The sequence below is a fragment of the Mustelus asterias genome, chromosome 2 (genome assembly GCF_964213995.1).
Source record: "Mustelus asterias chromosome 2, sMusAst1.hap1.1, whole genome shotgun sequence".
Taxonomy (NCBI): Eukaryota; Metazoa; Chordata; class Chondrichthyes; order Carcharhiniformes; family Triakidae; genus Mustelus; species Mustelus asterias.
In genome coordinates, this window is record NC_135802.1 from 139,692,237 (window position 1) to 139,711,353 (window position 19,117).

At 42.3% G+C, this 19,117-nt stretch overlaps 1 protein-coding gene across 2 annotated transcripts in view; it reads left to right on the forward strand.

Annotated features, from left to right (window-relative positions):
* The window catches only part of LOC144511797 (oxysterol-binding protein-related protein 10-like), a 198,164-nt gene that overhangs the window by 67,174 nt on the left and 111,873 nt on the right, over positions 1 to 19,117 (forward strand). For both annotated transcript variants that reach the window (XM_078242146.1, XM_078242136.1), the window contains exon 4: positions 468 to 662. In XM_078242146.1, coding sequence (XP_078098272.1) covers positions 468 to 662 — 195 coding nt within the window. The remainder of the gene's footprint in view (positions 1 to 467; positions 663 to 19,117) is intronic.

The window sequence follows — 19,117 nt, forward strand, 5'->3', positions numbered from 1 at the left end:
CCACAGTCAGTTTAACCACTATCTTATAGCCAATTCCTGCTGTTAAGGTCTGAGCTGTCTTCTGAAGGTCCATTGGTAAACATATCCCCCAGTCTGTGGTACAGTACTTCCTCCAGAAGCGTTGATAACTTTTCCAAACTTCCTCTCCTGGTAATAAGGTTTCTACTTGGTTGGACTTGGTGCCATTTAGCCAACAGTCCAGAAATTAGACGACAGTACCCAAAACTGCCATTCCCAAACTGAGGGTGGAGAATGTGTTATTCTATCTGACCCATGTTGCATCTGCCCTTGAAGTGTTTGATAGGGCAATATAAAGGATGTTTTACTCTGTATTTAACCTGTGCTGTATCTGCTCTGGCAGTTTTTTGTAGTATTTTGTCTGGTAAGGTTCTTGATTTGATTAAATCGAATTGGCTCTGGACTAAAGAAATTGTTTACGCTTCTAAATTTTTTCTTATTCATTTTAGACTACTCCATCTTCAATAAGAGCTAGAAGTTTGTCTTTACTTCCCCCTGGGGTTTCAAACCCACCACCTCCTGGAAACCAGAAGCACCTGACACACAGTGGGCCAGGAATTGTCACTATTACCCATCACAAGTCTCCTGCAACTGCCCGACGTGCCAAGAATCCGTGTCCAGGGCGCCTTTTAGATGTTAAAGAGGTAAGTTTAAAAACTAATTTAGAATAGTGATGATTAGGATATTTGCAGTAGTTAATAAATAGATCATTGGATGGAAGAGCTTTGCATTTTATTAGAGCCCTAAAATATCTCTGCAGCTTTTTATTGAGGACTGCTCTGGGCCCAACCATCTTCAGCTGCTTCATCAATGATCTTCCTTCCAGTATTAATGTCAGATATGCACAATGTTCAGTACCATTCATAACACACACACTGAAGCAACAGGACATTGACAGCATTCCAGTTTGGGCTGATAAGTGGCAGGTATCAATGCCATTCATCACACACAAGTGCTAGACAGTGACCATCTTCAACAAGAGGTAATCTATCCAGTTCCCCTTGACGTTTCATCATTGCATCCCCCACCATCAACTTGGCCGTTACCATTGATCCAAAACTGAACTGGAGTAGTCATACAAATAACTGACTACAAGAGCAGGTCAGAGGCTGGATCCCAGGGGGAAGTATGTACAACGTATGAACTTGGAGCAGGAGTAGGCCACTTGGGCATTCAATAAGATCATGGCTGATCTAACTGTAACTTCCTGCCTGTCCCCAGTAACATTTCACCACATTGTTTATCAAGAATCTATCCACCTCTGCCTTGAAAACTTCAAAGACTTTGTTTCCACCCCACCACCTTATCCGCTGAGGAAAAAGAATGTCTTCTCATCTTGGTCTTAAATGGAGGATGCCTTAATTTTAAACAATCCCTAATTGTTCTAGATTTTCCCATAAGAGGAACATCCTCACCACATCAACCCTGTCAACACCCCACAGGATCTTGTATGTTTCAATCAAGTTGCCTCTTACTCTTCTAAACTCCAGTGGTTGCAATCCTAGTTTACCCTATCTTTCCTCATATGATGACCTGCCCATTCTTGGTATTTGTTTAGTAAACATTCTCTGAACTGCTTCTAATGCTCACCTCTTGACTCCTCAAAACCTGTCCACCATCTTCAAAGCACAAGTCAGGATTGGTCTTGAATACTGTACACTTGCCTGGATGAGTGTAATCTCAACAACACGCAAGATGCTTAACATTATCTGCGACAAAGTAGTCTGCTTAATTGGATCCTATTCACCACCTTAGCATTAATTTTCTCCACTAGTGTACAGTAGCAGTATACACCATTTTGTAGGTTGCACTGCAGCAACTTACCAATGTTCCCTCAACACCTTCAAATCCATCACCTCTACCACCAAGTTAAATATGTGCAGTAGGGATGTAGGAACACCACACCTGCATGATCCACTCCAGGTCGCATACCATCCTGACTTGGAACTATAGTGTCATCCCTTCACTGTCAGAGTGAAAGTCCTGGACATTCTTCCCAAACAGCACCGTAAATGGGTCAACATAACATGAACTGAATAATTCAAGGTGGCAGCTCACTATCATCTCCCCAAGGACTATTAGGGATAGGCAACAAATACTGACCTTGCTTGTGATGGTCGCATCCAGTGAGTGATTAAAGAGTAAATTTTCTGTGTCCATGCCAACAGTCAACACTGATACAATGTGTACACATGGAAAATGGTGGCTAATCTGTTCTGTAATTTTCCAATCTGTGTTCCCTGTAGGTTAGGTACTTAGATTGAAATGAGGATTTGGAAAATCTACCATTCATGTGTGAAATAATGCTTGGTTAAGTGGTTTCAGAGTCTACACTATACTTGCCTGTACTTGTCTCTTGTCGAAGTGAATAGTTAAACATAGTTTTAAATAAATATGATCTAATCTTTCTCGTACAAGTTAAGCAAATTTCAACTTTGAACAATCGTCCAGCATTGAATATTGATATCAAATTAAGGGCAGTTTTATGTGATTGGCAATCAGAGTTTGGGGCAAAGGAAGTTTGAATTGTTACCTACAATTTGACCACATAGTTTAACCAGTTCCAATTGAAACTGGTGTGAGCAAATATCGCAGTTTGTGAAAAATCATGCATTTGAACTGTATATTGTCAGTGAGTGTGACTGTACTAAAGGCACTGTGAAATTTGTAGATATCAGCCTTTAAATCAAAATTACTGCTACTGATTCAAATTAATTTTAGCACATTGGAAAATTTGAAACATTTTTAATCCTTTAAATTTAATGAGACCCCAGTGCTGAAAAGTTTGTATTATCAGAAAAATTGAATTCACAGAAAAATATTACATTTTAATAAGGGGAGTAGATATTATTCTGAATAGTGTTGCGAAGTTGGGCAAAGTAATTGTAGATTGGTGTTTTTAAATTTGTAAAAAGCTAGGGAGAAAGTGTTGCATGGTCCCTTTAAAAGGCGGCATGTTTTCTGTGCTTATAGAAGTTTTTAAAAATTGCAAGTACATAGAGCCCCAAACTGAAACATTTGTATTGAAAGGCCAAGCAGCAGTTTTTACCAAGACGACAAGCTTTTGAATTTTTTGAATTTAGCCAATCAATTTGAATAGGCAGTTAGATACCAAGGACCTATTAAATTTAAATCTGATGGTTTTGACAACCTAGGACCAATCTTGTTGTGGGGAATATTGATATGTCATCACGGGTATAAAAGAAGGGGAGCAGTGGGACAAAAAGAGAGAGCAACTGCCTCTGTTGGCGATCACAGCTCAGAGAGAGAGAACCTCTGGCTTTCATAGCTTCATTTATATCCTAGACAAAGCACCATCTAGATAGCAAAGGTACCAAAGAAGAAATAAGTTTGAGACAGAAGAATCAACAGAGGGCCCAGAATATTCCAGAAGAGAGAAAACCTGGTTGTAATTTAGAGAGTGACTAAATTCTATTTTTAATGAGTGGGAATTGTATTTCTTGGAACATCATAGCACTAGAATCTTGTTTTATTCGGGAATAGTTGATAGAAGGGATTTATTCGGTTTGTTAACAGTTTTTAGTTAATTTGTTCACTAGTTAGATAAATTTGTTACATGTTGATTTTAGAGTGAGTGTCAGGGATTTATTTTGTATTTAACCACCAGAAGTTGCTGAAGCGCAGGCCATAGCACTTCACACACAATTTTTTTACAGATTGTGTTGTAAGGTGGCACTCTTTTTGGGTGTTTCGGTGTTAATTCTCGGGGGTGGAGGGAGGAAATCAACCTCCGCTTTATAGCAGAAATGAAAGCGAAATACCGTGGATGCTGAAATTTTTCGGGTATGGAGCAGTTTTGAAGGTGACTTGCTCTTTCTACAGATGCTGCCAGACCTGCTGAGTTTTTTAATTTACGCTTTTCATTTTTTCCAAATGGAGTGCTTTTTCTGCTTTCCATTGATGCATTCAAAATAGCCAGACCACTTCAATATTATTGTGTAAAATAACAGTAATTGAGAGATTAGGACCAGACACTATATATGAATCCATGCTGTTCCTTATTTCCCATTGCCCTCTCCATGTAAACCCAATTCTAAAATGTATAAATCAAAAATTTTTGGACTTCTAACTTGATTGGCTTTGGCTTATCATTTGAATTGCACCCGAAAAAGTCTTAAACCAGGAAATATGAGCATTTTCATCCTAATCTCCTGAAATTTCTTTTCACGTTGAATAAACACTGGTGACATGATTTGTATTTTGTAATTATGTATTTATCGTCACTTCATGGTATGATCATTAGAATGTTGCTGAAAAAAGAGACATGCTGTGTAGCTTTTTGTCTTGCGCTCATTAGGACAAATGCAAGAATGCCAAATTTCAAAGGGAGCAACAATTTGTCCTGCATGAGAAAAGTGTGCTGATTGCTTGGCAAGTCGACTCTGGTCGAGGTGCAGTTCACTGGTGCATTCTCCATGGTAAGAAGTCTCTCAACACCAGGTTAAAGTCCAACAGGTTTTTTTGGAGCACTGCCCCTTCATCAGGTGAGTGAGGAGTTGTGTTCACAAACAGGGCACGTAGAGACACAAACTAAATTTATAAGATAATGGTTGGAATGCGAGTCTTTACAGGTAATCAAGTCTTAAAGGTTCAGACAATGTGAATGGAGAGAGGTTACGTACAGGTTAAAGAGATGTGTGTTGTCTCCAGTCAGGACAGCTAGTGAGATTTTGCAAACTCAGGCAAGTCGTGGGGGTTACAGATAGTGTGACATGAACCCAAGATCCCGGTTGAGGCTGTCCTCGTTTGTGGAACTTGGCTATCAATCTCTGCTCAGCAATTCTGTGTTGTCGTGTGTCATGAAGGCCGCCTTGGAGAACGCTTACCTGAAGATCAGAGGCTGAATGCCCGTGACTGCTGAAGTGTTCCCCAACAGGAAGAGAACACTCCTGCCTGGTGATTGTCGAGCGGTGTTCATTCATCCATTCATTGCCTCGGGACATCCTTTCCTGCAGCATATCAGGTAGACAACGTTGGCCGAGTTGCAAGTGTATGTATCGTGTACCTGGTGGATGGTGTTCTCACGTGAGGTGATGGCATCCGTGTGGATGATCTGGCATGTCTTGCAGAGGTTGCTGTGGCAGGGTTGTGTGGTGTCGTGGTCACTTCTCCTGAAGGCTGGGTAGTTTGCTGCAGACAATGGTCTGTTTGAGGTTGTGCGTGCGTTTGAAGGCAAGAAGTGGGGGTGTGGGGATGGCCTTGGCGAGATGTTCGTCTTCATCGATGACATGTTGAAGTCTCCAAAGATGTCATAGCTTCTCCGCTCTGGGGAAGTGCTGGACGATGAAGGGTATTCTGTCCACTGTGTCCCGTGTTTGTCTTCTGAGGAGGTCGGGGCGGTTTTTCACTGTGACGCGTCAGAACTGTCGATCGATGAGTCGAGCGCCATATCCTATTCTTATGAGGGCATCTTTCAGCATCTGGAGGTGTCTGTTGCGATCCTCCTCATCTGAGCAGATCCTGTGTATACGGAGGGCTTGTCCGTAGGGGATGGCTTCTTTAGCATGTTTAGGGTGGAAGCTAGAGAAGTAGAGCATTCTTCATGGCCAGAGCTGACTTGCCAAGTAATCAGCACCTCTTTCTCATGAAATATGAATGGTTGCTGCTTTTGAAGTTTGGCATTCTTGTGTTTAAACATAGAACAGTACAGCACAGAACAGGCCCTTCGGCCCACGATGTTGTGCCGAGCTTTATCTGAAACCAAGATCAAGCTATCCCACTCCCTATCATCCTGGTGTGCTCCATGTGCCTATCCAATAACCGCTTAAATGTTCCTAAAGTGTCTGACTCCACTATCACTGCAGGCAGTCCATTCCACACCCCAACCACTCTCTGCGTAAAGAAGCTACCTCTGATATCCTTCCTATATCTCCCACCGTGAACCCTATAGTTATGCCCCCTTGTAATAGCTCCATCCACCCGAGGAAATAGTCTTTGAACGTTCACTCTATCTATCCCCTTCATCATTTTTTCTTGATGAACGAAGATGAAAAGCTTTAGCATGTCTCTTTGCAGCAATTTTTAGACATATTGGGTGGGATTTTACGGCCTCGCTCATCGCAAAACCGTAAAATCCCGCCGAGGTCAATGGACCTTTTCATGGTCCGGGGCGGCCCACTCCAATTCCTGTGATGGGTGGGGCAGTAAAATTCCGACCATTAGGTTTTATTATGTCTTGATCATTTGGGCATGAAAGTCGTATTACTAAATTTGCTGATTCTGATTGTTCACCCAGGCAATACTTTAAATGGCCCTTACTTGTGACTAATAAACAAACTTAACTATTTTTGAAATAGTTTGTGAAGCTGAAATAAGTAATTGTAATCTGCTCTTTGCTAGAACGGAGGCTTATTATGCTGTGAAACTTTAGTAATCTGTCTGTAGTCACTTGCAATTTTAGTAAATTGAGTATGTGCTTCTGATATTAACCAAGCTCGAGATTTATCCTCATTAAACCTCTTTTTGTAGTGGATCTATTCAGAACACACATCTTTAAAAATACAATTGCAAGTGGTCAAAGGGCAAATAACCTTTTGGGTTTGTGCTTTTGTCATTGACAGAAAGCCAATAAGCAACTGCTTTTATTTCATTGCACTAGGGAACCACACTTCAAAAGTACTTAAATGGCTGTAAAATACTTTGAAATAGTGGTTCTGAAAAGTGTTATAGAAATGCAAGTCTTCCATTTGTTTCTTTGTTACTGTCACCAACTTGTGCAGTGATGAGTTTCCTTGCTACCTGACCAGGCAATATCCGCTTGTAGGGCATTATTATTTAGCGCCAAGTGAAAAGAACTGCAGCTTCAAGTGATAAGTCTACTTCTCAAGGTTCCATCACTGAGGCTAAACTGACAGTTTGTGTGATTGGTTTTGCACCATTTTCCAAGTATTTCTCCTTTCATAGAAACATAGAAGATAGGGCCAAATGGCCTCCTCCTGCTCCTTCGAGCCTGCTCCGCCATTCGTTATGACCATGGCTGATCGTCCAACTCAATAGCCTGATCCTGTTTTTTCCTGATAACCTTTGATCCCATCCACCCCAAGTGCTATATCTAGCCGCCTGTTGAATACATTCAATGTTTTGGCATCAACTACCTCCTGTGGTAATGAATTCCACAGGCTCACCACTCTTTGGGTGAAGAAATGTCTCCTCGCCTCCATCCTAAATGGTCTACCCTGAAGCCTCAGACTGTGACCCCTGGTTCTGGACTCCTCCACCATCGGGAGCATCCTCCCTGAATCTACCCTGTTTAGTTCTGTTAGAATTTTGTAAGTCCCTAATGAGATTCCCCCCTCATTCGTCTGAATTCCAGCGAAAACAATCCTAACCTAGTCAATCTCTCCTCTTACATCAGTCCCGCCATCCCCGGAATCAGCCTGGTAAACCTTCGCTGCACTCTGTCAAGAGCAAGAACATCTTTCCTCAGGAAAGGAGACCAAAACTGCACACCATACTCTCCCAAGGTCCTGTACAATTGCAACAACATATCCCTGCTCCTGTACTCTAAACCTCTTGCAATGAAGGCCAACATACCATTTGCTGCCTTTACCGCCTGCTGCACCTGCATGCTTACCTTCAGTGACTGGTGCACAAGGACACCCAGGTCCCGCTGCACACTGCCCTCTCCCAATTTACAGCCATTCAGGTAATAATCTGCCACCTTGTTTTTGCTTTCAAAGTGAATAACCTCACATTTATCCAAATTATACTGCATCTGCCATTGATTTGCCCACTCACCCAACCTGTCCAGATCATGTTGAAGGATCTCTGCATCCTCATCACAGTTCACTCTCCCACCCAACTTGGTATCATCAGCAAACTTTGAGATGTTACATTTTGTTACCTAGAATCATAGAAACCCTCCAGTGCAGAAAGAGGCCATTCGGCCCATCGAGTCTGCACCGACCACAATCCCACCCAGGCCCTACCCACATATCCCACCCGCTAATCCCTCTAACCTACGCATCTTAGGACACTAAGGGGCAATTTTAGCATGGCCAATCAACCTAACCCGCACATCTTTGGACTGTGGGAGGAAACCGGAGCACCCGGAGGAAACCCACGCAGACATGAGGAGAATGTGCAAACTCCACACAGACAGTGACCCAAGCCGGGAATCGAACCCAGGCCCCTGGAGCTGTGAAGCAGCAGTGCTAACCACTGTGCTACCGTGCCACCCAAATCATTAATTATCTCACCCAAATCATTAATATATATTGTGAATAGCTGGGGCCCCAGTACCGATCCCTGTGGCACCCCACTAGTTACTGCCTGCCAATTTGAAAATCACCCATTAATTCCTACTCTTTGTTTCCTCTCTGCCAGCCAGTTTTCTATCCATCTCAATGCACGGCTCCCAATCCCATGCACTTTAATCTTGCACGATAATCTCTCATGCGGGATTTTGTCAAATGCTTTCTGAAAGTCCAAATATACTACATCGACTGGCTCCCCCTTGTCAACTCAACTAGTTTACTTTCATAAAACATCATTTTGAAATTAAGATTTGCATTATCTAGCAAACCATTATTTAATCAATTGCCAGATCTGGTTGTGGTTACCTCCTGTAAGGGAAAGAAAAAGGTGATGAGGGTAACTTTTATGATTTGTTACAGCCAGTGGTGATTCTTGCCCATTAGCCTTGTAAACTAGAATTTTGGATATAAAGTGGTTAAAATTTTAAAAACGGAGGCCAATTTCCCATTTTTGTTGTCAGTGGGGAAAGCTCCCTCCAGCAAGGCAGGCTTTTTAAATTTACTCTGGTGTCCTTATGCTGGGTCATTATTGTGTGCTTCTTGGCACTCATCTAAGTGTAGCATCACTAAGAGGCATTCCTTATGATTCGGTGGCTAATGTTGCATGTTGTAATGCTTCCCATTCAGACCAGTTTCAATGCCTGCATTGTGTTGAGTTAGCCAATCTCAAGTGTAGTGTGGAGACGCTAAATTTTCCCAGTGTTTCTGATTTCCGAAGACTGTTACTATAAGTCTGTGTATAAACATCACTTGAGGACAAAATCAAGCTCTGCTCTGAAAGTCATGACAGTTACACAATCTGTTGACACTTGGGTGCAAGCCAATGTGATGTGTGACTAGAACAGAAGTAGGCACCACAGGATCGCATGTAAGAAATATACATACATGACGAAAATAGCACACCACATAATGTTCTTTTCAACCCAGGTGCAAATGTCCAAAATCTTGAAGTCTCTGCTGCCATATGATACATCCTAAGGGAGTGAATACAACCAGTTCTGAATTAAACCAATGATGACAAACCAGCAGAAAGATGAAATGCTCAGTTTACCAGCATTTCCTATTTTAATTCTACATACCATATTGTAAATATTTATGGATGCAAAAATCTACAGAGTATAAATTTATAAAAGAGGTGCTTGTGGACAAAAGGGAATATCAGTACAACCCGTATCACTATTACAAGAACCACAATGAAGTATATGTGTCACTGTTGAATTTGGAAAGCGGACAATTTTGCTACGCCCGTGGGATAGATTGTAAGGCTTGAACACTAATTCATATATTGAAAGAATGGATGTATTTTTAAGAACTAATAATAACCTTGTGGAATTTGAAGGTGAAGGGAAAGAGGTTAAGACTCAGAGGCTGTTTCTTGAGTGCAAGAAAATAATAATTGGCCCAGAGGTGTACAGCATTCAAACACATCTTGCCATCAATAAGACATAAAGGGCAGAATTTTTCCCCAAAAAATTAAGTGTCATATGGGGAGAGAACATGAGTCCTCTGTGCCGGTCTTTTCGATGCTCTCACTTCTTTGAACAGCTTCTTCCCCCAAAAACACTCCAGAGTCGCCGGCATCAGGGCCCTCCTGATGGGTTCCTTGGCGGACCTCTGACATAACTTCCCCCTGCCCCACCCTACAAAGAATGCATGCCTAACTTTCCAATCTTACAGAAATCCAGTCAATCTGATGCTAATTTGTGCTCTTAAAAAGGGACCAGGAAGATAGCAATCTGTTTTGCATAGGGCACAAATCAGATTTTTAGGCCTGCATATTATTTTCCCAGCTTGCCATGCCGATCCAAGGCTCAACGAGGTGGTAAAATCCCACCTATGATGTGCCATTCAAAACAGCCATCATTAATTTGGAAGAACTGAAGGAGATCAGTATTAGTAGAGAATTGGTGTTGGGGAAACTGATGGGATTGAAGGCTGATAAATCTCCAGGGACTGATTAATGACATCCCAGAGTACTTGAGGAAATTGCCCATGAAATAGTGGATCCATTGGTGGTCTTCTTCCAAAGTTCTATAACTCTTGAATAGTCTCTACAGATTGGACTTCACTATTTAAAAAGGAGGTAGAGATAAAACAGGGACTTATGGACCAGTAAGCCTGATGTGAGGAAAATTCTAGGATCCATTATCAAAGATTTCATAGCAAAACACTTGGAAAACAATGGCAGGATTGGACAGAGTCAACATGGATTTATAAAAGGAAAATCATGCTTGATGATAAATCTACTGAAATTCTTCAAGGATGTAACCAGTAGTTAATGAGGGGGAGCTAGTGGATGTGGTTTATTTAGATTTTCAGAAGACTTGGTGTATAAAAGAGATTAGTATATAAAATTAAAGCGCATGGGATTGGGGGTAGTGTATTGAGATGGATAGAAAACTGGTTGGCAGAAAGGAAACAGAGTCGGAATAAACGGGTCTTTTTCCAAATGGCAGGCAGTGACTAGTTGAGTACTGCAGGGATCAATGCTGCTCCGCAGCTATTCACTATATATATTAATGATTTAGGTGAGGGAATTAAATGTAATATTTCCAAATTTGCAAATGACACAAAGTTGGGTGGAAGGGTGAGCTGTGAAGAGGGTGCAGAGAGCCTTGTTGAGTGTGCGGATAAATGATTGGCAGATGTGAGATTATTCATTTTGGTAGCAAAAATAGGAAGGCAGATTACTATCTCGATGGCCATAAATTAGGAGAGGGAAATTTGCAACAAGACCTGGGTGTTCTCATACACCAGTCACTGAAAATAAGCATGCAGGTGCAGCCAAATGTTATGTTGGCCTTCATAGTGAGAGGATTCGAGTACAGAAGCAAGGATGTCTTGATGTCATTACACCAGACCTTGGTGAGGCCACACCTGGAATATCGTGTGCAGTTTTGATCTCCTTATCTGAGGAAGAATGTTTTTGCTCTAGACGGACTGCAGAGAAGGTTTACCAGACTGATTCCTGGGCTGATGGGATTGACGTACAAGGAGATAGGGTTAGTTAGGATTGTATTCGCTGGAGTTCAGAAGAATGAGGGGAATCTCATAGAAACCTATAAAATTCTAACAGGACTCGACAGGGTAGATGCAGGAAGGATGTTCCTGATGGTGGGGGTGTCCAGAACCAGGGGTCACAGTCTCAGGATACAGGATAGACTGTTTAGGACAGAGATGAGAAGTTTCTTCACCCAGAGTGGTCAGCCTATGGAATTTGCTGCCACAGAAAGTAGTTGAGGCCAAAACATTGAATGTTTTTGAGAAGCAGTTAGATATAGCACTTGAGGTGAAGGGGATCAAAGGATATTTGGGCGGGGGGGGGGGCGAAGGAGAGGGTTGAGGTTGGATCAGGCTATTGAGTTTCAAGATCAACCATGATCATAATGAACAGCAGAGCAGACTCGAAGGTCCTAATTGCCTCCTCTGCTCTTATTTTCTATGTTTCTGTGTATGTTTCCATGTTAAGTCATATGCCACTAGAGATAACTAGTTGAAAACTACAAATTTGAAACCAGGAGTCAGACAATCAATGAAACAGTTGGGTGAGTATATCATGGCTCTGAATGATCATTATTGTTATATATTTAATTGGTTGTGTGATTGCTTTAAAAGCACATCACATGACTTGACTTGATCATGAGGACATTGGGTGTTTCACAGGCTTTGTCTTGGTTTTATTTTCTGTTCTGTGCCAAGGACATCTCTTTCAATAAACTTGTATGTTACTTTGAATCTATGTGCACAAACCACATATTTTTCTTTTTTTTAAAAACCCACAACTCTTTTGTAAGAGGAATTTTCTGAAGGTGTTCCCCTGGGGTGCTCTGTACTTGTTGAACCTCACTCAATCAATACGTAGACTGTGAAAGACAGTATATAGTTAAAGAACGAAAAGGAATTTATTTGCTAATGCATGCATCAGGAGAGAGACACCATCAATGAGGGTTGACAGTCGAGCTAATATTGTATGGTAAAATTATTATATTATTCTGAACATTTCAATATCCTGTCTAGCCTTATCAATCAGACTGGAGGATCCAATCACAATATTCAACATTATTAACTTAGCCAATAACATTCCACCTGTCAACAGGAATAGGAGATTGCCCATGTAGGTTCCTTCCCCTTTACCTAGGAAATCTAACCCACGTCATTACTAGCATCCAAGGCCATTATTAACATCTGTGATTTTTAATTGGTGAAAGGAGTCATTCTTTCGCTGGAACCTGGGCCTCCTTTATCAGCTTGAAAGACTGCTCCAGCCTCGCTACCCATGAACAAATTTACTCCCTTAAATAGCAGGCCTGTAATTTAAACTTGTTTTCGTGTATCCAAAAACAAATAACAGAAGCTGCCTTTCTATGCTCCATTGTATGAAAAGAATTTGGCCTGTCTACCACTGTTTCCATCATGCTGCATTCAGAATGAAGATTTAATTTATAATAAACAATTGTTCTGTATTTATTGCAAGAGGTTTGGTTAAAGTCTCTCTTATTCTGCCTACCAGTAGGGAAGGTAAACAATTAGCCATTTTGGTGAGTAAATTGAACTTGCGGGGTTCTAGGGCTACATCATACGAGCATTCCTCCCATCCCAATAGTAACACCATTATATTCCTCAAATAAAAAGACCAGAACTGTACAGAGTACGTCAAATGTTGAGTATTGCTGAAAGAGAGGCATGCTCTCAAAGCTTTTTGGCTTACCAGGATAGCTTGCAAGAAATTACCAACAGTTAAGGGGAACAACAATTTGAACTGTGATGGAAGAGATTGTTAGAGACATTGCTATGGAGAATGCAGCATGGAATAGTTATCTGCCTAATTTTGTTCAAATTTAAACAGGGCAGGTTGACTCTGGTCAAGGCATCGCCCTGGGAAATGAACCAGGGAATAGCTATTCCCCAAGCTTTTGTTTAGTTGAAAAAGACACAATGTGTAGACATATTCTTTTTGTCCCTACTTCTTACTCCATTCCCGTTGCAGTGAAGGCAAGCCAGAATCCATTTGTCTTCCCAATCACTGTGCTAACCTTTTGTGATTCCTACACCAGGGAACCCAGATCTACAGCTACACAATACATTACATCTACTGGTTTCCTATTATCCACCCTTAAGGAACTCTGTGAAGCAAGCTTAATCTTGTAGTTTCATATATTTTAGAGGCATAGCTTTTTATTTTTAGAAGTTGAATTTTAAATGTAGGTTCAGTGGAGGGAGGGAAAAAGAACCCTGGTAAATATCCAAAGGCTGGCAAGCTGCACAGGCTTAAGATAGTTCAAAAGGTAACTTGTGCTTACTGGATAAAGCCAGGGTAAAAAAACAGCCATAAGACAGCAGATGGTCTGATGTGCGGACGACACAAAATTGGCAGGACTTGCAGATAGTGAGGAGCATTGTCAGAAGCTACAGAAGGATATAGATAGGCTGGAAATTTGGGCAAAGAAATGGCAGATGGAGTTCAATCCTGATAAATGCGAAGTGATGCATTTTGGTAGAAATAATGTAGGGAGGAGCTATACGATAAATGGCAGAACCATAAAGGGTGTAGATACGCAGAGGGACCTGGGTGTGCAAGTCCACAGATCCTTGAAAGTAACGTCACAGGTGGAGAAGGTGGTGAAGAAGGCATATGGCATGCTTGCCTTTATAGGACGGGGCATAGAGTATAAAAGTTGGGGTCTGATGTTGCAGATGTATAGAACGTTGGTTCGGCCGCATTTGGAATACTGCGTCCAGTTCTGGTCGCCACACTACCAGAAGGACGTGGAGGCTTTGGAGAGAGTACAGAAGAGGTTTACCAGGATGTTACCTGGTATGGAGGGGCTTAGTTATGAGGAGAGATTGGGTAAACTGGGGTTGTTCTCCCTGGAAAGACGGAGGATGAGGGGAGACTTAATAGAGGTGTATAAAATTATGAAGGGCATAGATAGGGTGAACAGTGGGAAGCTTTTCCCCAGGTCGGTGGTGACGTTCACGAGGGGTCATAGGTTCAAGGTGAAGGGGGGGAGGTTTAACACAGATATCAGAAGGACATATTTTACACAGAGGGTGGTGGGGGCCTGGAATGCACTGCCAGGCAAGGTGGTGGAGGCAGACACACTGGGAATGTTTAAGACTTATCTAGACAGCCATATGAACGGAGTGGGAATGGAGGGATACAAAAGAATGGTCTAGTTTGGACCAGGGAGCGGCGTGGGCTTGGAGGGCCGAAGGGCCTGTTCCTGTGCTGTATTGTTCTTTGTCTTTGTTAATGAAAGAGCTGGAGACATGGTTGGAATTTTTTGGTTTTGTATGCCCCACTACTGATAGCGAGGGGTGCTCAGCCAAAATCCAAAGGTAAAGTCAGGCCTACATCCTACATCTGAAGTAGAGTACATTTATTACTGTATTTATTGTCAATTTATTAAATTCTTTCATGGGATTTGGGCATCGCTGGTAGGACCAGCATTTGTTGCTCACACCTAATTGCCCTTGAACTCAGTGCCTTGCTAGGCTATTTCAGGGGACAGCTGAGAGTCAACCACATTGCTGTCAGTCTGGAATCGCATGTATGCTAGTCTGGATCAGGATAGCTGATTTCCTTCCCTAAAATGCGTTAATGAAGTCGATCGTTTTTATGTCAAGCAATAATAGTTTCATGGTCACCATTATTGAGACTAGCTTATATCCTTGATTTTATTAATTTAATTTATTTCCACAGGCTGCCCTAGTGGTATTTGAACTTCTGTCCCCAGAACATTAACCTGGACCTCTAGATTGCCAGTTGAGTGACATTGCCACTACCCCCCCCCCTACGATGCAGCCTGAGAGTGGGAACAGTTTCTCACAAAATTGGAAAGGGGATATATGACTGGAAGGTTTGATTGCCCAATAGCTAAAGAGGGAAAAAAGCTGCAGTAATCCTCAATAAAAGGAAGTTAGCCTTGTGGAGTTGGAGCTCTGGAAGTAATTAGCTTGGTTGTAGTTTAAAACTATAGGAGCAGGCCAATGGAAAACAAGGGTGTTTTCTGATGTTTTAAGCCACCATGCAGGTTTTGCAGGGAGGCCTGTGTTTGAGCTGTAGAATCCAGAGTTGTGACATCGGTAAAGAAATTAGAGTTGCTTAGCCAAAAGTTAATGGAAGGACACCCATGAAATCTTGTACAGCTGGGACACTTGTACAACGAAGAACAGTAGGAATGAATTTCAGAGAGTGGTGATGGAACTTTTGAGTTAGAAACATAAAACAACTACAGCACAAAACAGGCCCTTCGGCCCCACAAGTTGTGCCGAACATATCCCAACGTTTTAGGCCTACCTATAACCCCCCATCCTATTAAGTCCCATGTACTCATCCAGGAGTCTCTTAAAAGACCCTATTAAGTTTGCCTCCACCACCACTTACGGCAGCCAATTCCACTCGCCCACCACCCTCTCTGTGAAAAACTTACCCCTAACATTTCCCCTGTACCTACACCCCAGCACCTTAAACCTGTGTCCTCTCATAGCAGCCATTTCCACCCTGGGAAAAAGCCTCCGAGAGTCCACCCGATCTTTGCCTCTCAACATCTTATACACCTCTATTAGGTCTCCTGTCATCCTACGTCTCTCCAAGGAGAAAAGACCGAGCTCCCTCAGCCTATCCTCATAAGGCATGCCACTCAATCCAGGCAACATCCTTGTAAATCTCCTCTGCACCCTTTCAATCTTTTCCACATTCTTCCTGTAATGAGGCGACCAGAACCGAGCACAATACTCCAAGTGGGGTCTGACGAGGGTCTTATAAAGCTGCATCATTATCCCCGGACTCCTAAACTCAATCCCTCGATTGATAAAGGCCAGCACACCATACGCCTTCCTAACCACCTCCTCCACCTGCGGGGCCAATTTCCGAGTCCTGTGGACCTGGACCCCAAGGTCCTTCTGATCCTCGACAGTACTAAGAGTCTTTCCCTTTATATTGTACTCCTTCATCCCATTTGACCTGCCAAAATGGACCACTACGCATTTATCTGGGTTGAAGTCCATCTGCCACTTCTCCACCCAGTCTTGCATCCTATCTATGTCCCTCTGTAACTTCTGACATCCCTCTAGACTATCCACAACCCCACCAACCTTGGTGTCGTCGGCAAACTTACCAACCCATCCCTCCACTTCCTCATCCAGGTCATTTATGAAAATGACAAACAGCAAGGGTCCCAGAACAGATCCCTGGGGCACACCACTGGTGACCGACCTCCATTTAGAAAAATACCCATCTACCCACTTTCTGCCTCCTTTGGGCAAGCCAGTTCTGGATCCACAGGGCAGCAGCCCCTTGGATCCCATGCCCTCTCATTTTTTCTAGAAGCCTTGCATGGGGGACCTTATCGAACGCCTTGCTAAAATCCAAAGAAACCACATCTACCGCTTTCCCTTCGTCAATTTGTTTAGTCACATTTTCGAAGAACTCCACCAGGCTCGTAAGGTTCAATCTGCCTTTGACAAAGCCATGCTGAGTATTCTTGAGCATACTAAACCTCTCTAAATGCTCATAACTCTTGTCCCTCAGGATCTTCTCCATCAGCTTACCAACCACTGAGGTTAGACTCACCGATCGGTAATTTCCTGGGCTACCCCTATTCCCCTTCTTGAAAATAGGAACCACATTCGCAATCCTCCGGCACCTCTCCCGTCTCCATCGACGATGCAAAGATCATCGCCAGAGGCTCTGCAATCTCTTCCCTCGTCTCCCACAGTAACCTGGGGTACATCCCATCCGGACCCGGCGACTTATCTATCTTGATGCCATTCAAAGATTCCAGCACGACCTCTTTGTTAAAGTCCACATACTCAATCTTTTCAGTCCACCGCAAGCCCGCAGTCCATCCACCCAGGTCCTTCTCTGTGAAAACCGAGGCAAAATACTCATTAAGCACCTCTGCCATTTCTACTGGTTCCGTACAGATTTACCCGCCTTCACCTTTTATAGGCCCTATTCCTTCATGTCTCATCCTTTTACTCTTCACATATTTATAGAACGCCTTAGGGTTCTCCTTAATCGTACCTGCCAAGGCCTTCTCGTGACCCCTTCTGGCTCTCCTAATTTCCTTTTTTAGTCCCTACAAGCCGTATACTCATCTAGATCCCTATCTTCGCCAAGCTCTCTGAACCTTTTGCACGCTTTCCTTTTCTTCTCGACTAGATCCCGCACAGCTTTCATGCACCACAGTTCCTTTAACCTACCAACTCCTCCCTGTCTGCTCGGAACTTTGTCCTGTAGAACTCTAGACAGATATTCCTTGAAAAACTGCCACCTCTCTTCAGTACATTTCCCCAAGAATACCTCCTTCCAATTTACTCCCCTAATTTGCTGCCTTATGTCTTCATATTTCCCCTTACACCATATAAACGCTTTCCAAGCTTGCCTGATCCTCTCTTTTTCCAATGCAAGCATAAAGGAGATAGAATTATGATCGCTATCCCCAAGATGCTCTCCCGCTGAGAGATCTGACACCAGTCCAGGTTCATTGGTCAGTATCAGATCAAGTACAGCCTCTCCTCTTGTAGGAGTTCATCCCAGGAATAATGAACAAACCTAATGAGGCAATTCTTGAGGGGAAATAGAAAGATAAATATTTATGAGATAAATTCAGTTCTAAAGTTAGAGTGTTAAATTAGCAGAGCCTGCATTCTTTTTGATGTCCAATAAAGATGTTTTTGTTTTCAAAAAAGTGAAATCTTGTGAAGTAGTTTAGTCAGGTTAATTGCTGGATGCTTGGATTGCTTGTTTTAAATGTCATTGGTCCTAACAAGATTGTAACAACTCGAATAAATTAGTCAAACACTACTTCTCTTTCACAAAACCATGTTGACTGTACCTGATTTCATGGTTTTCTAAATGGATTTGAGCACTTGATTTGATTTATCATCATCACATGTATTAGTATACAGTGAAAAGTATTGTTTCTTGCGCTACAGAGTATTTTCTCCATAACAGATGTTAGGCTAATTAGCCTTAGTTTCCACCTTTCTCTTCCTCCTTTCTTGAATAAAGGTGTTACACTTGTTTTCCAATCTGCTGGGACCATTCCAAAATCCAGGGAAGTTGGAAAATTACAATCAATGCATCAGCTATCGGGACCAGGGGACTTTTAGTCCCATTAGTTTTCCTAGTACTTTTGTCCCCGAGTGATCATGATTATACTTTTTTTTCTGAATGAGGTCATCTCTCAGTACAGTACTAGCTCATCCTTTTAATAACCAAGCTCCTTTAACGAGCTATATCAAGAGCTATGCCCTTCTGAAATGTCAAATATCCTTGATTATTCAGATCCCAGTCCTAGTTGCCCTGTAGCCATGTCACAGTAATGGCTATCCATTTAAAACTTTCTCTGTAGACCTAGTTAAATGATTCACAGAGCACTGTTACAAACACAGTCCAGGTGAAAGCCCTCCTAATGATACAGCTCCCTCTCTTTTTCCAGTATCATTGCCAGTACCCCACAAGTTGTTACAATGGGGAGGGCTACATGAAGTGAGGTCACACAGTAGTGCTATCTAGTTCTTTGAGAGAGATTAGTCTGGCGGTGCTCCATACTGAACAAAGATGAATAATTGGTATGAAGTCCACAGCAAGATATTTTGCTTATTGGTCTAGTTTAGAAAGTGACCTGGAATCACTGGTAAGCAAGTGTATTATCTGACAAAACAATAGAAACAAGCCACCAAAAATTCTTTTGTAGTCGTAGTCATGGCTGACTTGACCGTTTCAACAGTTCATACTGTCTTTTGTTAAAAGGGAAATAGAAAGTTCTTGGCACTCATTGATAGTCACTCAAAGTGGATCAAAGTAAAACACA